The sequence below is a fragment of the Salvelinus alpinus genome, chromosome 31, assembly GCF_045679555.1.
Source record: "Salvelinus alpinus chromosome 31, SLU_Salpinus.1, whole genome shotgun sequence".
Lineage (NCBI taxonomy): Eukaryota > Metazoa > Chordata > Actinopteri > Salmoniformes > Salmonidae > Salvelinus > Salvelinus alpinus.
The window spans coordinates 18,021,705-18,044,221 of record NC_092116.1 but is presented as its reverse complement, the minus strand read 5'-3'; the positions used below and the strand labels follow the sequence as shown (position 1 = coordinate 18,044,221).

The 22,517-nt window shown below is 42.9% G+C and overlaps 1 protein-coding gene across 2 annotated transcripts in view; it reads left to right on the top strand.

Moving 5' to 3' along the window:
* LOC139561664 (SLAM family member 5-like) overlaps positions 1-16,731 on the top strand; it is a 96,780-nt gene extending 80,049 nt beyond the window's left edge. The window contains exons 1-7 of one of the 2 annotated variants that reach the window (XM_071378911.1): positions 550-784; positions 12,708-13,001; positions 13,169-13,438; positions 15,623-15,712; positions 15,949-16,007; positions 16,184-16,228; positions 16,385-16,731. In XM_071378911.1, the coding sequence (XP_071235012.1) occupies positions 670-784; positions 12,708-13,001; positions 13,169-13,438; positions 15,623-15,712; positions 15,949-16,007; positions 16,184-16,228; positions 16,385-16,465 (954 nt within the window). In that variant the 5' untranslated portion in view covers positions 550-669 and the 3' untranslated portion in view covers positions 16,466-16,731. Of the gene's footprint in view, positions 1-549; positions 785-12,707; positions 13,002-13,168; positions 13,439-15,622; positions 15,713-15,948; positions 16,008-16,183; positions 16,229-16,384 lie in introns of those variants that run through there. The other variant, XM_071378912.1, reaches the window with a different exon arrangement.
* The last annotated feature ends 5,786 nt before the right edge of the window (positions 16,732-22,517 follow it).

The window sequence follows — 22,517 nt, the reverse complement described above, 5'->3', positions numbered from 1 at the left end:
TGGGCAGTGTGCACATAGCCTGTCTTCTCTTGAGAGACACGTCTGCCTATGGCGGCTTCTCTCAATAGCAAGGCTATGCTCACTCACTCTCTCTCACTCACTCTTTAGCGCTCTCTCTCTCTCTCTCTCACATTCTCTAACTATCTCTCCCTTCTCTCTCTTTCTTTCTTTCTCTCTCTCTCTCCCTCCCTCATCTCTCTCTCTCCTCTCTCTATCCCTCTCTCTCCTCTCTCTCTCTCTCTCCTCTCTCTCTCTCTCCCCCTTCTCTCTCTCTCCCTTCTCTCTCTTTCCCTCCTTTCACCCTCTCTTTCCCTCCTTTCTCTTTCTCTTCTCCTAAGTGGTCTGCTCATAAAGTTCAAAAAATACTGTTACCTGTAAAATAACATGACCATTAATCACACAACCAGCAACTAGGAAACACTCCAAACACCACCAGTATCAGACTGATGGACACAGTGACAGACCCAAAACACGCCCACTCCTCATCGTCTAACTCTGCAGCTGAGTGAAGGGGTTTTTCAGAGAACGACTATAGAGTGTAACTTCCTTTTCAACTAACATACCGGGAGTCTTTTCTAGAACAGCAGCCCTCATCAAATGATGTCTCTCTCTCTTCTCTCTCTTCTCTGTGTGTTTTGGTGAGTCTAGCTATCTACCAGTCAGAGATAGATGAGGAGGACGTACAGCCAGAGGAAACAGACACAACTCCTAACAGAGATGTCTGGTGGTCCCCTCTCTTGTTTCTCCAAACAGAGAATACTCCTAGTCTCTATCCTCCACTATGGTACGTTTTGTATGGATTATTTACTTTCTCCACCTCATGTTTTTTACAGTATGTATAACATGTGCTTGCATGATAAAGTTAGGAATGCTGTTAGCTTTCTCTCACTTCCTTGTTGGTTTTTGAATGGTGTGTGTTGAATGTGGAATGCCTTGTCAGTGATTGGTTGTATACCTCAAAATGTTTACTTTATTACTGTGTGATAACACCTCTGCCTATATTCAGATAAACATGTCTGGTGTTTTTTAATGAAACACATTCTATCTGTGCTGGTGTGGTTGGGTCAATAGCTTTTCAAATAAAATAAAATAAAAATGTATTTGTCACACGCGTCGAATACAACAGGTGTAGGCGTAATCAACAATGCAGAGTTTTAAACAAATAAGTAAGAAAATATTGGCTAAATACACTAAAGGAAAAATCGTAACAAAATAAAATAACAATAACAAGGCTATTTTTTTATTTCACCGTTATTTTACCAGGTAAGTTGACTGAGAACATGTTCTCATTTGCAGCAACGACCTGGGGAATAGTTACAGGGGAGAGGAGGGGGATGAATGAGCCAATTGTAAACTGGGGATTATTAGGTGACCGTGATGGTTGAGGGCCAGATTGGGAATTTAGCCAGGACACCAGGGTTAACACCCCTACTCTTACGATAAGTGCCATGGGATCTTTAATGACCTCAGAGAGTCAGGACACCCGTTTAACGTCCCATCCGAAAGACGGCACCCTACACAGAGCAGTGTCCCCAATCACTGCCCTGGGGCATTGGGATCTTTGTTTAGACCAGAGGAAAGAGTGCCTCCTACTGGCCCTCCAACACCACTTCCAGCAGCACCTGGTCTCCCATCCAGGGACTGACCAGGACCAACCCTGCTTAGCTTCAGAAGCAAGCCAGCAGTGGTATGCAGGGTGGTATGCTGCTGGCTATATTCAAGGGTACCGAGTCAATGTGCAGGGGGAAGTCAGTCAAGGTCATTTAGGTAATATAATATAATATAATAATACAGTTGAAGTCGGAAGTTTACATACACTTATGTTGGAGTCATTAAAACTCGTTTTTCAACCACTCCACAAATGTATTGTTAACAAACTATAGTTTTGGCAAGTCGGTTAGGACATCTACTTTGTGCATGACACAAGTAATTTTTCCAACAATTGTTTACAGACAGATTATTTCACTTATAATTCACTGTATCACAATTCCAGTGGGTCCGAAGTTTACATACACTAAGTTGACTGTGCCTTTAAACAGCTTGGAAAATTCCAGAAAATTATGGCATGGCTGTAGAAGCTTTTGATAGGCTGACTGACATAATTTGAGTCAATTGGAGGTGTACCTGTGGATGTATTTCAAGGCCTACCTTCAAACTCAGTGCCTCTTTGGTTGACATCATGGGAAAATCAAAAGAAATCAGCCAAGACCTCAGAAGAAAAATTGTAGACCTCCACAAGTCTGGTTCATCCTTGGGAGCAATTTCCAAACGCCTCAAGGCACCACGTTCATCTGTACAAACAATAGAATGCAAGTATAAACAACATGGGACCACGCAGCCGTCATACCGCTCAGGAAGGAGACGCGCTCTGTCTCCTAGAGATTAACGTACTTTGGTGCGAAAAGTCCAAATCAATTCCAGAACAACAGCAAAGGAAATTGTGAAGATGATGAAGGAAACGGGTACAAAAGTATCTATATCCACAGTAAAACGAGTCCTATATCGACATAACCTGAAAGGCCACTCAGCAAGGAAGAAGCCACTGCTCCAAAACTGCCATAAAAAAGCCAGACTACGGTTTGCAACTGCACATGGGGACAAAGATCGTAATTTTTGGAGAAATGTCCTCTGGTCTGATGAAACAAAAATAGAACTGTTTGGCCATAATGACCATCGTTATGTTTGGAGGAAAAGGTGGGAGGCTTGCAAACCGAATAACACCATCCCAACCGTGAAGCACAGGTGTGGCAGAATCATTGTCACGTTCCTGACCTGTTTTCCTTTGTTTTGTATTTGTTTTAGTTGGTCAGGGCGTGAGTTGGGTGGGTTGGTCTAGGTTTGATTTTCTATGTTGGGATTTTGTGTTCGACCTGGTATGATTCTCAATCAGAGACAGCTGTCAATCGTTGTCCCTGATTGAGAATCATACTAAGGCAGCCTGGGTTTCACTTGTGTTTTGTGGGTGTTTGTTCCTGTGTCTGTGTTTGGGCCACACAGGACTGTTTCAGGTTAGTCACGTTTGTTGGTTTTTGTATTTTGTAGTGTTTGTTGTTTTTTCAATAAATAATGAACTCTTACCAATCCGCATCTTGGTCCGATCCATGCTCCTCCTCGTCTGAGGAGGAGAACGACTACGACAGCCGTTACAGAAACACCCACCAAAACAGTACCAAGCGGAGTGGAGAAGGAAGGCAAGAACAACAGCAATGGAGAGAAGAGGAATGGATATGGGAGGAAATCCTAGACGGGAAAGGACCCTGGGCAAAGGTTGGAGAGAATCGCCGCTCTCGGGAGGAGAAGGAGGCAGCCACAGCCCAGGAGCGGTGGATTGAGGAGGCAGCACGTAAGAGAGGCTGGAAGCCCGAGAGGCTCACCCAAACATTTCTTGGGGGGGGGGGGGCTAAAGGGGAGTGTGGCGAAGCCGGGTTGGATACCTGAGCCAACTCCCCGGGCTTACCGTGGAGTGAGAGGGCGTCGTACTGGTCAGACACCGTGTTATGCGGTGGAGCGCACGGTGTCCCCAGTACGCGTGCTTAGCCCAGTGCGGGCTATTCCACCTTGCCGCACTGGGAGGGCTAGGTTGGGCATCGAGCCGGGTGCCATGAAGCCGGCCCAACATATCTGGCCTCCAGTACGTCTCCTCGGGCCGGCGTACATGGCACCAGCCTTACAGGTGGTGTCCCCGGTTCGCCTGCATAGCCCAGTGCGGGCTATTCCACCTCGCCGCACTGGCAGGGCTACGGGGACCATTCAACCTGGTAAGGTTGGGGAGGCTCGGTGCTCAAGAGCACGTGTCCTCCTTCACGGTCCGGTATATCCGGCGCCACCTTCCCACCCCAGCCCAGTACCATCAGTGCCGACACCACGCACCAGGTTTCCAGTGCATTTCCAGAGCCCTGTTCCTCCTCCACGCACTCTCCCTGTGGTGCGTGTCTCCAGCCCAGTGCCTCCAGTTCCGGCACCACGCACCAGGCCTACAGTGCGCCTCATCCGGCCAGAGCTTCCCGTCTGCCAAGCGCCATCTGAGCCATCCGTCTGCCCAGTGCCATCTGAGCCATCCGTCTGCCCAGTGCCATCTGAGCCATCCGTTTACCCAGCGCCATCTGAGCCATCCGTCTGCCCAGTGCCATCTGAGCCATCCGTCTGCACAGCGCCATCTGAGCCATCCGTCTGTCCCGAGCCATTAGAGCCGCCCGTCTGTCCCGAGCAGTCAGAGCCGTTCGTCAGTCAGGAGCCGCTAGAGCAGCCAACCAGACAGGATCTGCCAGAGCCGCCAACCAGCCAGGATCTGCAAGAGCCGCCAACCAGACAGGATCTGCCAGAGCCGCCAACCAGACAGGATCTGCCAGAGCCGCCAACCAGACAGGATCCGCCAGAGCCGCCAACCAGACAGGATCCGCCAGAGCCGCCAGTCGGCCAGGACCAGCCAGAGCCGTCCAGCCAGGACCAGACAGAGCCGTCCAGCCAGGACCAGCCAGAGCCGTCCAGCCAGGACCAGCCAGAGCCGTCCAGCCAGGACCAGCCAGAGCCGTCCAGCCAGGACCAGCCAGAGCCGTCCAGCCAGGACCAGCCAGAGCCGTCCAGCCAGGACCAGCCAGAGCCGTCCAGCCAGGATCAGCCAGAGCCGTCCAGCCAGGATCAGCCAGAGCCGTCCAGCCAGGAGCTGCCAGCCAGCCAGGATCCGCCAGAGCCCGCCGGCCAGGATCCGCCAGAGCCTTCCGCCAGCCAGGATCCGCCAGAGCCTTCCGCCAGCCAGGATCCGCCTGAGCCAGCCAGCCAGGATCCGCCCCTCAGTCCGGTGCTGCCCCTCAGTCCGGTGCTGCCCCTCAGTCCGGTGCTGCCCCTCAGTCCGGTGCTGCCCCTCAGTCCGGTGCTGCCCCTCAGTCTGTTACTGCTTTTTGGAATAGTGGGATTGACATGGAGGGTGGATATTGGGAGGAGGCCACGGAAGCGGGGGTTGACTATGGTGGGGTGGGGACCACGACCAGCGCCAGAGCCGCCACCGTGGACAGACGCCCACCCAGACCCTCCCCTAGACTTTGTGCTGGTGCGCCCGGAGTTCGCACCTTAAGGGGGGGGTTCTGTCACGTTCCTGACCTGTTTTCCTTTGTTTTGTATTTGTTTTAGTTGGTCAGGGCGTGAGTTGGGTGGGTTGGTCTAGGTTTGATTTTCTATGTTGGGATTTTGTGTTCGACCTGGTATGATTCTCAATCAGAGACAGCTGTCAATCGTTGTCCCTGATTGAGAATCATACTAAGGCAGCCTGGGTTTCACTTGTGTTTTGTGGGTGTTTGTTCCTGTGTCTGTGTTTGGGCCACACAGGACTGTTTCAGGTTAGTCACGTTTGTTGGTTTTTGTATTTTGTAGTGTTTGTTGTTTTTCCATTAAATAATGAACTCTTACCAATCCGCATCTTGGTCCGATCCATGCTCCTCCTCGTCTGAGGAGGAGAACGACTACGACAGCCGTTACAATCATGTTGTGGGGGTGCTTTGCTGCAGGGGGGACTGTTACACTTCACAAAATAGATGGCATCATCAGGAGGGGAAATTATGTGGATATATTAAAGCAACATCTCAAGACATCAGTCAGGAAGTTAAAGCTTGATCGCAAATGGTTATTTCCAAGCCACTGCAATGCACTTTTGATGACATTTTCCATCAGTACTCATTGTCGATGCATTGAGTAGAATGCTCATTCGGGCATTTCAGGCTGAATCTTTTTTTTAAACAGCTGTATTAAATAATTACAAATGAACACCATTTTTCAAAGTATAATATATAGCAGAATATCAAAGTCTGGGCGTGACACAAGGCAAAAACAGTGCAAAACAGTGAAATCCAGATATTAAATGCTTTAGGGGAAAAATAGTTTAAAAAACTAGCTATACTGAACCAACATATAAACACAACATGCAACAATTAAATATATTTTATTGAGCAACAGTTCATTTAAGGTAATCAGTCAATTGAAATACATTTATTAGGCCCTAATCTATGGATTTCACATGGCTACAGATATGCATCTGTTGGTCATAGATCAACAGGAAACCAGTCAGTATTTGGTGTGACCAACCTTTGCCTCATGCAGCACGACACATCTTCTTTGCATAGAGTTAATCAGGCTGTTGATTGTGGCCTGTGGAATGTTGTCCCACTCCTCTTCAATGGCTGTGTGAAGTTGCTGGATATTGGAGGGAACTGGAGCACGCTGTCGTACACGTTGATCTGGAGCATCCCAAACATGCTCATTGGGTGACATGTCTGGTGAGTATGCAGGCCATGGACGAACTGGGACATTTTCAGCTTCCTGAATTGTGTACAGATCCTTGAGACATGGGACCGTTCATTATCATTCTGAAACATGATGTGATGGCGGCGGATAAATGGCATGACAATGGGCCTCAGGATCTCGTCACGGTATCTCTGTACATTTAAATTGCAATCGATAAAATGCAATTTTGGTCATTGTCTGTAGCTTATGCCTGCCTGCCTATACCATAACCCTACCGCCACCATGGGGCACTCTGTTTACAACGTTGGTGTCAGAAAACGGCTCACCCACACGACCACTCGTCTGTGATTTTATTGGCAGTTGGATGAACTGTCAAATTCTTTAAGATGATGTTGGAGGTAGAGAAATGGTAGAGTTGGTAGAGAAATGTACATAAAATTCTCTGGCAACAGCTCTGGTGAAGATTCCTGCAGTCAGCATGCCAATTGCACACTCCCTCAAAACATGAGACATCTGTGACATTGTGTGACAAAACTGCACATTTTAGTGTGGCCTTTTATTATCACCAGTACAAGGTGCACCTGTGTAATGAGCATGCTGTTTAATCAGCTTCTTGTAATGCCACACCTGTCAGGTGGATGGATTATCTTTGCTAAGGAGAAATTCTCACTAACAGGGATGTAAACAAATGTGTGCACAATATTTGAGAGAAATACGCTTTTTGTGCATATGGAAAATGTCTGGGATCTTTTATTTCAGCTCATGAAGCATGGGACCAATACTTTACATGTTGCGTTTATATATTTTTTCCATTGTAAATATATTTTGAAAACCTGAAACGACTTGCTATTTTCTTGCTCCCTTTTAAACTTGATATGTTTTTCTACAAAACGTACAAATGCGACCGTTTTTACATATGTAGACATTGGTATTGTGCTGGACATTATGAAAATTAGGTTAAAAAAAAGTGATGGAGTTGCCATTTAATTAATATAAAAGAAAAAAAAAAAATTATACTTATACTACTTTTTCTTTAAAAAAGGCACAAAAAAGCCTTTGGACATGATTCAGTTCCATTTCTATGTTATTATAAATGTGGGCCTGAAGTTGATTCTTTCTTGCCATGGAAATACAGTGATTCAGATACAGTTCACCTTCACACTTGAAAACTTCAAACACTTATTCTCAGCACAGAAACTCAGTCAACAGGAAGTGGTTTTCAGTTTCTTGTCACAGTCACTCTCGCACACCTAGAGATGTATAGAGGACTCATAAGCCAGTTTTAGCATGGGCAGCGCCATTGAGGACTTTTACCATTTTGTAATAGTCAACTGGGTGGGACTTCCTATGGGTTAAGGAAAGATCACATAACTACATCAGATCATCAGGAGGGATCAGCCAATTAATTATACTCATGAGCAAACATTCCATAACTGCAGGTGGCAGTATATACAAACTTGGCTTCATACCTATTCAAACAACACACTCCAGGTGGCACTATACACCCTTTCAGTTTATTTACAAACTCATAAAAGTAGTAGAAGAAGATTGACTACATCAAAATGGAGATGGCATCAATGGCGCTGCCCGTGCACTCACAGACGCCATAATGGAAAGGATACAACGTTGCGATCTCTATACATCTCCATGCTCACACCTTAAAATGGAGCTACACCCCCTCACCCTAACTATTTCCTACAATTGACAAAGATGTAATGTGTTTTCCAACCGAAAGAAAGCCAGCGCTGCTCTGATCAACTTTCTCCATTCAAATCTTACCTTACTATTAGAATTATTTCACAATACTGATAATGGTTCAGCTCCTAGACAGATATTACCACCTACGGCAGCAAATATTGAGGCGGCTAAGGCGTATTATAATGCTTACCCAATGAAAATGCACCCCCCAAAATATAAAAATCCATTGAGAAACATACTCATTGAGAAATAATTACAAGAAGAGGTGAATGCAGCAAAATCTGATGAGTAAAGTATTTTGCAAAACTATTTTGAACTTGCATAAATGCTGCGCTTAATAACAATGACTAACACAATTCCCTTCAAAATGGATTGTAAGAAAAACCGTAGCCTACCATTATTATTATTTTGAACCGAAAGTTTTTTAACTTTTTTGACCAATGGACCCCCAAAATTTGTGGACCCCCAAAACATGTACACACCCGAACATGCGCGTACAATCGCTGCACAAATAAAGTCTGTCATTACAGCCATAAATGGTGATGCATTTTTTCAAAAGCTAGTAGACTACAGAAATACTGCATTTTACACCTGCATTTGGAGATGAAAGTCATTCATGTTAGCAGCCAATATCAACTAGGGATATAGGCTATCACTTCTCTGGCGTCCAGAGAAAGAAAAATCATAAGGCCTACTTGTAGCTGAGGTTGCAGGATCGGATGGAAAGCATATTCTGTCTGCACCTCCCCATCACTTTGGAGGGCAGCCTCCCTGTTCTTCCTCACAAATAACATAATACATTTGACAGAATATGTTACATCCTAATCCCATAATATTGATGGCAGTGCGATGTTACAGCTGCCTATCTTTAGACATATAGCCAGTAGCCAGTCAAATAGGCCTTTCTGAAAAATGAAAATCATCAATCAATTCTGGCAAAGATGAGACAGTAGTAGATTGCTAAACAGTATTTTATATGAATGATAAACGTAGGTCTGCTCTGTTTATAACCTTTTCTCAATAGGGGGGCGCTATTTTCACTTTGTAAAAAAGCGTGCCCAAATTAAACTGCCTCGTACTCTATTCTAGCTCGTACAATATGCATATTATTATTACTATTGGATAGAAAACACTCTCAAGTTTCTAAAACCGTTTGAATTATATCTGTGAGTAAAACAGAACTCATTTTGCAGCAGACTTCCTGACAGGAAGTGAAAAATCTGAAATCGAGGCTCTGTTCCAGGGCTTTCCTATTCAATTGCTTGAAATCTATGGATATACATGCACTGCATACGCCTTCCACTAGATGTCAACAGGCAGTGGGAAATGGAATGGGGTGTCTAGCTTGATCTGAGGCCGAACAAGAGCTTTTGGAATGACGTGACTGGAAATGTCATTGTCTTCGAAGGCGCAAGAAGGAACCCCAGATTGCCTTCTGAAAAGCTTTCGGTATACACGGCTAATATCTCCGGCTTTGATTTTATTTGATACATGTGATAATATCATCGTAAAGTATGTTTTTTCAATCGACTTTTATCAGATTATTCAACGTTTATCGGGAGTTTTGGAGTTTTGCGTTGTTTGCGTCGAGAGAAGATGGACATGTTCGCGCCACTTGGCTAGCTATGGTTGCTAATTCGACAGGAGAAGAGGACATTCTAAACCAAACAACAATTTATTCTGGACAAAGGACTCCTTGTACAACATTCTGATGGAAGCTCAGCAAAAGTAGGAACCATTTATGATGTTATTTCGTATTTCTGTGGAAAATGTTTAGTTCTATTTTCCGCCCTCATTGCAGGCGATGTCTCGCTATAACGTAAGCTGTATGTCGTACTAAAGTTATTTTTAAAAATCTAACACGGCGATTGCATTAAGAACTAGTGTATCTTTCATTTGCTGTACAACATGTATTTTTTAGTAAAGTTTATGATGAGTTCTTTGATTAGATTAGGTGACTGTCCAAAATATCTCCGGAGAATTTTGTGCAGTTTGGCTACGTATTCACATTGTAAAACCAGGATTTGTAGCTCTAAATATGCACATTTTCGAACAAAACATATATGTATTGTGTAACATGATGTTCTAGGACTGTCATCTGATGAAGTTTGTCAAGGTTAGTGAATAATTTAATATCTTTTGCTGGTGATAAATGTGTTTGTGTGGTTGGCTATTGTGGTAAGCTAATATAATGCTATATTGTGTTTTCGGTGTAAAACACTTAAAAAATCTGAAATATTGGCAGGATTCACAAGATGTTTATCTTTCATTTGCTGTACACCATGTATTTTTCATAAATGTTTTATAATAAGTATTTAGGTATTTCACGTTACTCTCTGTAATTATTCCGGCTGCTTTGGTGATATTTTTTATGGTAGCTGCAATGTAAAACTATGATTTATACCTCAAATATGCACATTTTCGAACAAACATATATTTATTGTATAACATGTTATAAAACTGTCATCTGATGAAGTTGTTTCTTGGTTAGTGACTAATTATATCTCTATTTGGTCGGTTTTGTGATAGCTACTTATGCGGTAAAAAAATTGTGAAAATATGCGGTTGAGTATTTTGCTATTGTGGTTAGCTAATAGAAATACATATTGTGTTTTCGCTGTAAAACATTTAAAAAATCGGAAATGATGGCTGGATTCACAAGATGTTTATCATTCATTTGGTGTCTTGGACTTGTGATTTCATGATATTTATATGCTAGTATTTACTTGTGGCGCTATGCTAGGCTATGCTAGTCAGCTTTTTTACTGATGAGGATGCTCCCGCATCCGGGATGGTGACCAAGTAGAAGTTTTAACAGGCAAAACTGGTTTTAATTTTTTTTTTTTTCTGGTCACTAATCTGGATATGCGCGACCGACTTGGCGTGCCAATGCTGATCACTGGTCATTGGTCAACAATCAAGACCTACAACTTTTTGCCTCTGAAGCATAGATAGGATTTGCGGGCAGTGGGTTCAGAAAAACAACAAATAGGCCTAATGTATACAAAAAAAAGTACATTTTCTGGGAAATTAAAAAGCACTTTGGAGACTGGAAGGACAAATGAGCATGTGCTCTGCATTAAATATAGTCAGACATATTACAAACAGTACACCACAAGTAGCAACATATAACTACGTTGTTTGAACATGAAATGTAGGTATTTCAATATGATTGAAATAGGCCTGTAGTCACGTTATACATTTTATATTTTAATGCAGTCATCTCGGTTTTCATTTGAAGCATGTTTTTATAGGTCTCTTGGTTGTATCAATTGCAAAGAAATGGGCAACTTTGTATTTGTAATCAAGTTATTTGCGGTCACAGAGACGGATAAACCATGTGATTCTATGTTTAGCGGAGACCTTCTGTATATCAACTGACACGAGAGGGCAAAACAGCATCTAATAACGCATTTAACTGTTCTACAGGTGATCTGAGGCAAGTGTTAGATTATGAGCGTTTTCAAGTGTAACGTTAATAGTGGTGATTTTGGGAAACAGCTCGTAGATTTAACGATGCTCCTACGAAGATTCTAACGATGACCTTAGCCTTAAAATGGCTGTCTGGCTTTATGGAGAGCAGAACTCTATATATAATGACGAGATGTTCATGTCGCCCTAACAATGAGTCTTCCCAAAGGCCGGAAGGCAGTCGACAAGTTAAAAATACTGTCACGGATCCCTCCGGTACTGTTGCTCTTTCCGTGCACCAGTTTCGGAGGTCTATGTCACCGGCCTCTAGGAACTGAACTGTGTCATTACGCACACCTGGTCCCCATTTCATCACTGATTTATATTTGTATAAATGTGCCCTTTGGTTCACCATTGGGCTGTCGATTATTATTCCAATGTTCTTGGTTGTGTGAGCACCTGCGCCTTGTTGTTTTGGCTTTCGTGGCGCTTGTATTGTGCAGATGATTATGGGTCTTGTCCCGTGTTGTATCATTGTGCGCTTGTGTTTTCGGGTCTTGTCCCGCGAGGAGTACATTGAATAACAATGTACTCCTCCCTCTTTTGTTTGGGTCTCAACCCTGTGTTTTATATACGTGTTTGTTTGGTCTTCGTCCCTGTGCCTTTACATGGCACGCTGTAATTTGGGTGTATTAAAAAACCCTATTACGCATTCCTGAGCCTGTCCCCCGATCCTTTATACCAACGTGACACGGAGTGAATCCTTACCACTGCTACACCTGGCTATCAGTAAAGCCTGATCTGGCAGCAAAACAGTTCATTCTGACTTGCTTAAACAACTCTTGAACTCATTCAAGACTGTTGGAAAAGCATTCCTCATGAAGCTGGTTGAGAGAATGCCAAGAGTGTGCAAAGCTGTCATCGAGGCAATGGGTGGCTACTTTGAAGAATCTCAAATATAAAATAGATTTTGATTTGTTTAACACTTTTTTGGTTACTACATGATTCCATATGTGTTATTTCATAGTTTTGATGTCTTCACCATTATTCTGCAATGTAGAAAATAGTAAAAATAAAGAAAAACCCTTGAATGAGTAGGTGTGTCCAAACTTTTGACTGGTACTGATATATATATATATATATATATATATATATATATATATATATATATATAGTAAGATAGTTGGAAAAGTTTCAAGTGGTCTTCAAGGGACAAATAAATGGTGCACAGAAAGGAAATTCATTATTGAGGACAGAAGAAATAAGTCAAATAACAGTTAGGAGAAATAATAAATTGGAACACAGTTTCATGTCTTAGCCTGGTTTGTTGTTGGTGTTTTATCCCTCCCTTCCTCTCTCTTTAGGGATCTGGGCTGAAGTCCCTCCAAAGGACCTGTATGGATTGAGGGGGGGTTCGGTGTGCCTGGCTGTAGCAGAACCACCGCAGGAGTTTGGAAGACATAGTTGGAAGGTCAATAGTACCATAATAGTTGCTGACAAAAAGGTCTCTCCTAAATACCAGGAGAAAGTGGAGTATAATCTACTGAACCACTCTCTGTGCATTAAGAGTCTGAGTGAAAAAGACAGGGGAACTTACATTGCAACCTATGAGAAAAATTGGGAAGAGTCGACTACTACATACAGACTAACAGTACAGGGTGAGTTTGCTGCACTAAAGTCCACGATAGGCAGTTATCAGCTTTTTTCTCATAGTTTGATTTAATTGTCTATGACTGTAGCGTTATTGACAACATCTTACATTTTATCATCTGTTAGACGTTGGAGAATGATTACAACTCTCTCTTTCTCTCTCCTGGTTGGTCAGAACCTATATCCAAGGTGGTGATCCAGAAGGAGATCACGCTATTGGCCAACCAGTCCTGTTCAGTGTGGCTGCTGTGCAACGTGTCAGTCTGCTCCAACCTCTCCTACACCTGGGAGAGAGGGAATGAGACGTACAAGGACGATGAGCAGATACACTTCTCTCTGTCACCAGCAGACGGAGACATCAGTGTAACCTGCAACGCCTCCAACCCAGTCAGTTGGAAATCTGCCTCTACAACAGTGAAGTGTAGTAATGACACAACCACCCCATGTAACTAGATATCATAATAATCCAATACACTTTTCAGTGTGCTGATAAGCTTCCTTGTCAAATAGCATATATCATGTAATATTCTCTTAACATTCTGTTCGACATGTTTTAGAGCTTAATATACCGTCACCTCCAAAAGTATTGGCTCCCTTGATAAAGATGATAAATACTGAGCATATAGTGTATGTTCAAAAAAGGGGGTAATTATATTATTTTATTCTAACACAATAGCTCAGAGAAAGATTTTGTTTAACAATTAATCATTTATTTTCTCAAAAAGATACTGTAGGTGTCAACATTATTTGCACCCCTTTTTTCAATACTCCTGCACCCTCCCTTGCGAGGATGTAATGTTGCCTACCCTTACCACCTGGGGTCGTCCCGTCAGGAAGTCCACGATCCAGTTGCAGAGGGAGATTAAGTCCCAGGGTCCCAAGTTATGTGATGATCTTGGAGGGGACTATGGTATGAACAACATTCTCACATAGGTATTTGTTTAATCTACAATACCAGTCAAAAGTTTGGACACACCTACACATTCAAGGGTTTTTCTTTATTTTTACTATTTTATACATTGTAGAATAATAGTGAAGACATCAAAACTATGAAATAAATCATATGGAATCATGTAGTAACCAAAAAAGTGTTAAACAAATCAAAATCTATTTTATATTTGAGATTCTTCAAAGTAGCCACCCTTTGCCTTGATGACAGCTTTGCACACTCTTGGCATTCTCTCAACCAGCTTCATGAGGAATGCTTTTCCAACAGTCTTGAAGGAATTCCCATGTATGCTGAGCACTTGTTGGCTGCTTTTCCTTCACTCTGCGGTCCAACTCATCCCAAACCATCTCATTTGGGTTGAGGTCAGGTGATTGTGGAGGCCAGGTCATCTGATGCAGTACCATCACTCTCCTTCTTGGTCAAATAGTCCTTACACAAGCCTGGAGGTATGTTGGGTCATTGTCCTGTTGAAAAACAAATTATAGTCCCACTAAGGGCAAACCAGATGGGATGGCGTGGCGTATCGCTGCAGAATGCTGTGATAGACATTCTGGTTGTGTGCCTTGAATTCTAAATAAATCGCTGACAGTGTCACTAGCAAAGCACCGCCACACCTCCTCCTCCATGCTTCATGGTGGGAACCACACATGAGGAGATCATCTGTTCACCTACTCTGTGTCTCATAAAGACAAGCCGGTTGGAACCAAAAATCTAAAATTTGGACTCATCAGACTAAAGGTTAGATTTCTACCTGTCTAATGTCCATTGCTCGTGTTTCTTGGCCCAAGCAAGTCCGAGGGCCTCCCGAGTGGTGCAGTGGCCTAAGGCACTGCATCGCAGTGCTAACTGTTCCACTAGAGAACCTGGTTCAAGTCCAGACTCTGTCGCAGCCAGCGGCACACAATTGGCCCCAGTGTCGTCCGGGTTAATGGAGGGTTTGGCCAGCAGAGATGTCACTGTCCCATCGTGCACTAGCGACTCCTGTGGTGGGCTGGGTGCAATCAATGCTGACACGGTCGCCAGGTGTACGGCATTTCCTCCAACACATTGGTGCGGCTGGCTTCCAGGTTAAGGGGACATTGTGTCAAGAAGCAGTGCGGCTATTCAGGATCGTGTTTCGGAGGACGCATGGCTCTCGACCTTCGCCTCACCTGAGTCCGTACGGGAGTTGCAGTGATGGGACAAGACTGTAACTACCAATTGGATATCACGAAATTGGGGAGAAAAAAATATATAAAAATGTAAAAATAATACAAAAAATAAATAAAACATTTCTGGAAATATTCTGTACGGAGGACTGGTCTAAGATCCCTCACAATGTGTTCTCCAATCTCATACAACATTTTATAAAAAGGCTCAGTGTCGCTATCTTCGCAAGGGAAGGGTGCTGGAGTACTGAAAACAGGGATGTCGATCATTTTGACACCTATCTTTTTGAGAAGAAAATGTTTTCTTGATTAACAAAATCTCTTTCTCTGAGCAAATGTGTTAGTATAAAATAATATAATTTCCCAAATTGTTTCGAGCATACAATATAGCTCAGTATTTGAATGATTCATTTCATAGTCTTTTTTGCTCATCTTTATTAAGGGTGCAAATCATTTTGGCGGTGACTGTAGTTATACTGTATGGTCTAATAGCATAACATTGATATGGGTGTTATTATTGACTATCTTACAGGGCTGGTGTGGTGTAGCATCTGCATTGTAGTGGTGCTGACCCTCATTGTAGCTGTGGCAGTGTATTACTGCAGGGGCCGCCGTAACACGGGTATGTACAGCATAGGGCCCTCAACTATATAAACTAACATTTCAGATGGCTCTGCAAGTATTCTGAGGATGATTATGATGTTGCATAAGCCTAATTAGAGACTTTTGGCCTTGGAATATTAATGAAATTGGAAAAAGAGAGAGGAGCCTCATAAGTCTCATTTATGAATTCCTGTTTATGGATATCCTGTTTAGTATCTATCTGATTGGTTGATATTTTGTTCTTGTCAAACACAGTATATCAAATTGACAACACAATATATGCAGATGTTATGGCCAGTACAAGAAATAAAGATGTAAGTATGCATTGCCGTTATTATGTATCTGAATTTGTGTAAGCCCATGTATGTGTAGCCAACTGTAATTTCTGATTGCTGTGTATTTTCTGCACATGTGCAGTATTTTGATGTTTTGTGCAATGTTCATCCATTGTGTTTATGGGTTTAAGTACCTATTTCTGTTTTTATTCCAGACAAGAGGGACAGTGGATGACCTGGCTGACCCAAGACTGAACAAGGTGAGAGCGAGACATGAATGGTCATATCTGATATTGTTGAGCAAAAATCTAATAAAACAGTCTATAAGTGAATGGCAGGCCATGTAGTCTACTTTGGAAATGGTCTACCTTTCATGATGCTGAAACAGTTTCTTCTTGGTTGTCTGTCACATTTAGCCGCAGACTCTGTATGACGAGATCAAAGTTGGACGCCCAAAAGCGCCCTCTTCTGCCTACCAGGAAGTACTCGTGAGCTGAGCAGGATGTGTTCATAGGATGGGCCTTATATCTCTGCATCCAATGCTACATACAGTCTGTAGATGGATGTTACTGTTACATTTTATCACGACTTGCACATTTCTGACATTTGTTGCTTATTTTTTTCATGATTGCAATCTTCCCTTTATTGTTCCTCATATATCCAGGCTGCATCTCATCCGCATGTGATTGGGAGTCCCTTAGGGCGGCGCACAATTGGCCCAGCGTCATCCGGGTTTGGCCGGGGTAGGCCGTCATCGTAAATAAGAATTAATTGACTTTCTTAGTTAAATAAAGGTTACTTAAAAAAATAAATATATATATATATATATATATATATATATATATATATATATACACACAGTTGAAGTCGTAAGTTTACATACTCAAACCTAAGTGTATTTAAAACTCGTTTTTCAACCACTCCACAAATTTCTTGTTAACGAACTATAGTTTCGGCAAGTCGGTTAGGACATCTACTTTGTGCATGACACAGGCAATTATTCCAACAATTGTTTACAGACAGATTATTTCACTTATAATTCACTGTATTACAATTCCAATATGTCAGAAGTTTACATACACTAAATTGACTGTGCCTTTAAACAGCTTGGAAAATTCCAGAAAATTATGTCATGGATTTAGAAGCTTCTGATAGGCTAATTGATGGATATATTGAAGCAACATCTCAAGACATCAGTCAGGAAGTTAAAGCTTGGTCGCAAATGGGTCTTCCAAATGGACAATGACCCCAAGCATACTTCCAAAGTAGTGGCAAAATGGCTTAAGGACAACAAAGTCAAGGTATTGGGGTGGCCATCACAAAGCCCTGACCTCAATCCTATAGAACATTTGTGGGAAGAACTGAAAAGGCGTGTGCGAGCAAGGAGGTCTACAAACCTGACTCAGTTACACCAGCTCTGTCAGGACGAATGGGCCAAAATTCACCCAAGTTATTGTGGGAAGCTTGTGGAAGGCTACACGAAAAATTTGACCCTGTACTGGACAGGGAGGGTCAAAGGTCAGGCTCAGGGTTTGTGATCTGGTGTAACAGGGAAATACTGAGGGAGAATTTATTTTTATTTTTTTATTTTACCTTTATTTATACAGGTTTTTCTCATTGAGATAACATCTCTTTTCCAAGAGAGACCTGGTCCAATAGCAGCAGAGGGAACAACGTTTCAGACAAAACAACTTACATACACTAACACAACATTAAACACAACTACAGTATAAACACACATACAGTACAACAAAAACATTGTACATTAAAAACACAAACGTCTTGACTAAAAACAGCTGGCCTAAAAACAATTACACTCTTCTATGATATATACATCGATCAAGTGTTTAAACTCCACCAACGAAACTAGATCATCACATTTTAAAATGTTCAGGAGAGAATTCCAGGACCACGGAGCTAAGTAACTAAAACTATTTCTACCATGTCCTGTTCTAATTTTTGGTACTGTTAGAAGCAAATCAGAATGGGACCGTAATTTATATTTATTTACTGACCTGACTAAAAAAGAACAGAGATAAAATTGAATAATTATAGAGACACATTTTATTCATACTAAATGTATACATAACATTGCATTTCTGATGTACTGAACAATAATTGTCTGAGAAAAATAAATGCTGTTTAAAACTTGAAATAATATAATTTAAAGTACATTTTGTGTCATACTTACTTCTCAGTAGTCACTGGGCCTGTTGTTGAGGAAGCTGGAGAGGGAGAGGTCAGGTTGATGGTGGACAGGTCAATGTCAGAGTAATGACACAACCTCTTGTGAGGACAGAACACTAAAGCCCTGTATCCTGTCACCTGAATTCATTCATTAATGTCAAGAATCAGGGTAAAAAGGTTGTATCACTGAGGCATTGGGTCGTGGAGTCATCCAAGCTCATCAAACTCAAAGTTACCTCAATGGTGCCCCCACCCAGGGTAGTCCATCCATTCAGAGGCAGACACCTGTATCCAATACCTGTTCTACCCCTCGTACCCCTGCACATCGACTCAGTACTGGTATTCCCTGTATATAGCCATGTTATTACCTCCTACCCCTGCACATCGACTCAGTACTGGTACTCCCTGTATATAGCCATGTTATTACCTCCTACCCCTGCACATCGACTCAGTACTGGTACTCCCTGTATATAGCCATGTTATTACCTCCTACCCCTGCACATCGACTCAGTACTGGTACTTCCTGTATATAGCCATGTTATTACCTCCTACCCCTGCACATCGACTCAGTACTGGTACTCCCTGTATATAGCCATGTTATTACCTCCTACCCCTGCACATCGACTCAGTACTGGTACTCCCTGTATATAGCCATGTTATTACCTCCTACCCCTGCACATCGACTCAGTACTGGTACTCCCTGTATATAGCCATGTTATTACCTCCTACCCCTGCACATCGACTCAGTACTGGTACTTCCTGTATATAGCCATGTTATTACCTCCTACCCCTGCACATCGACTCAGTACTGGTACTCCCTGTATATAGCCATGTTATTACCTCCTACCCCTGCACATCGACTCAGTACTGGTACTCCCTGTATATAGCCATGTTATTACCTCCTACCCCTGCACATCGACTCAGTACTGGTACTCCCTGTATATAGCCATGTCATTACCTCCTACCCCTGTACATCGACTCAGTACTGGTACTCCCTGTATATAGCCATGTTATTACCTCCTACCCCTGCACATCGACTCAGTACTGGTACTCCCTGTATATAGCCATGTTATTACCTCCTACCCCTGCACATCGACTCAGTACTGGTACTTCCTGTATATAGCCATGTTATTACCTCCTACCCCTGCACATCGACTCAGTACTGGTACTTCCTGTATATAGCCATGTTATTACCTCGTACCCCTGCACGTTATTACCCCGTACCCCTGTTATTTTTACTTATTGTTATTCATTGTGAATTTATTCCTTGTGTTACTATTTCTTTATCTTTAACTCTGCATTGTTGGAAAAGGACCCACTTCTTCTCCGCTTACCTCATGTTAAAATAAAAGTCCTGCATATGCGCCATACCTGCAAAAAAAGCAAGAGAAACTGTATGGGTCTTCAAAATTCTGTTTAATTATATGTTCCATTAGATGTTTTTTTGTCTCAAGTTCCCATAAGGAGCAAGCCTAAAGACAATCAACAGAGTAAATTGAAATGTAATTGTAACTTTTCGCATCCAGGGGAATTATTAAGTTTTTTTGCAATCTAATTCCCAGAAACGCTATTGTGTAATTCCTAGCGTTGCTAAAAGCAGCTACCAACAAGTCATTTCAGGCTATCAATCAAATTAGAGTAGCTAGCTTGTCTAATTATCTTAGCTAGCATGCTGGCTGACAAGGTTGGTAGACTTTAGAAAAGCAATCAATAACTAAATATACTGAGAACTCACATTCCACCAGTCAGGAGGATACAGGCAGCTCAAGAGGTATGCTTAGATATGCAGAATAGACATAATGTATTTTTAAATACAAAATTCTCCAACTTAGCCCCCCTCTGGACCACCCCCTACTTTGTGCCCCCTCAGATTTTTGGTGTGCGTGACACCCCTGCCTGGGCCTTCAACAACAACCCACTACAGAGTCACTGACAGAAAGGATGACATTCTGACAGAGAGGATGGCATTCTGACAGAGAGGATGGCATTCTGACAGAGAGGATGGCATTCTGACAGAGAGGATGACATTCTGACAGAGAGGGTGGCATTCTGACAGCGAGGGTGGCATTCTGACAGCGAGGGTGGCATTCTGACAGCGAGGGTGGCATTCTGACAGAGAGGATGACATTCTGACAGAGAGGGAGACACTTGACAGAGAGGGAGACACTTGACAGAGAGGATGACATTCTAACAGAGAGGATGACATTCTGACAGAGAGGATGACATTCTGACAGAGAAGGATGGCATTCTGACAGAGAGGATGACATTCTGATAGAGAGGATGACATTCTGACCGGAAGGTGGAGAGAAAATAAAATAATGGGTATGTGTCACTTTCATACACTTTTTTACAAGAATATGTACTTGCACACAAAAACACACACTGACCTCCCTGCTCAGGTTAGAAAAGAAGCATCATCTGTCTAAACGGTACATCTCTACACTCCAGTCCTCTTTTACAGTCTCTCTCTCATTGTACTCTTTCCAACACTCAGTCTACAGGAAAACACAGTGAGAAGAGTAGGGAGTGGGAAGAGAAAGAAGAGAGGAGAGGGGTGGAGAGGAGAGGATATGGAGAGACAATGAGGAGAAGGAAAGAGAATATGAAAGATTGTCAGAACAGAAGTGAGGACAGGATAGAGATAAAACAAAGTGAATGAGACCAGAAGACTCACCCTGTTTATCAGAGGTTTATAAATAAGACTATCCAGATCAGTCTGGCACTCCCCCTTGTGGAGGTGGAGATAATGACACCCTAAACCACAGACAGACAACACAAGTCAGACAGACAACACAAGTCAGACAGACAACACTAGTCAGACAGACAACACTAGTCAGACAGACAACACTAGTCAGACAGACAACACTAGTCAGACAGACAACACTAGTCAGACAGACAACATTAGTCAGACAGAGAGTGAGGTGGAGTAACAGAGCAGATATAGAAAACATAGACAAATGGAGAAACTGTTGTTTGCTGTAAGGAATGTTGAGTGGGATATTCATATAAACTCACATCTCATTCTCCCCTCAGTCCCAGGCTCTGTGTCAGAATACACTACCTGCCCGTGCAGAAGAAAGAGGAGGAGTTGTCATGACAGGACGACAGCGATCCAAACATTCCTCCCTCACCTACAAGCACACAAAGGATACACACATTAAACTTACTACAGAAACAAACCAGATATACATACATTCTCTCAAAAACATCTTACTGCTATTTTCCTATAGACCTCATGTACAGGAAACAGCAAATGCTTTGAGCCTACCCAAAGTGATGACCTAGCTACAGTTAAAGTAACACTAGTAACACTATGTATGTAGCGGTATAAATTATTAAATATTAAAGCATTAGACCTCTCACTAAAGGCTTAAGTCATACAAAAGTTGTACTTAAATCCGAACTGGTAATAATGACCAAAACAAAGTATTCAGACTCTTTACTCAGTACTTTGTTGAAGCACCTTTGGCAGCAATTACAGCCTTGAGTCTTTTTGGGTATGACGCTACAAGCTTGGCACACCTGTATTTGGGGAGTTTCTCCCATTCTTCTCTGCAGATCCTCTCAAGCTCTGTCAGGTTGGATGGGGAGCGTCTCTACAGAGCTGTTCGATTGGGTTCAAGTCCGGGCTCTGGCTGGGCCACTCAAGGACATTCAGAGACTTGTCCCGAAGCCACTCCTGCGTTGTCTTGGCTGTGTGCTTGCTTAGGACCGTTGTCCTGTTGGAAGGTGAAACTTCACCCCAGTCTGAGGTCCTGAGAGCTCTGGAGCAGGTTTTCATCAAGGATCTCTGTACTTTGCTCCATTCATCTTTCCCTTGATCCTGACTAGTCTCCCAGTCCCTGCTGCTGAAAAACATCCCCACAGCAGATGCTGCCACCACCAAGCTTCACCGTACGGACGGTGCCAGGTTTCCTCCAGATGTGATGCTTGGCATTCAGGCCAAAGAGTTCAATCTTGGTTTTATCAGACCAGAGAATCTTGTTTGTCATGGTCTGAGAGTCCTTTAGGTGCCTTTTGGCAAACTCCAAGCGGGCTGTCATGTGCCTTTTACTGAGGAGTGGCTTCTATCTGGCCACTCTACCATAAAGGCCTGATAGGTAGAGTGCTTCTGGAAGGTTCTCACATCTCCACAGAGGAATCTGGAGCTCTATCAGAGTGACCATGAGTTCTTGGTCACCTCCCTGACCAAGGCCCTTCTCCCCTGATTGCTCAGTTTGGCAGGGCGGCCAGCTCTAGGAAGAGTTTTGGTTGTTCCAAACTGCTTCCATTTCAGAATGATGGAGGCCACTGTGTTCTGAGGACCTTCAATGCTGCAGACATTTTTTGGAACCCTTCCCCAGATCTGTGCCTCGACACAAT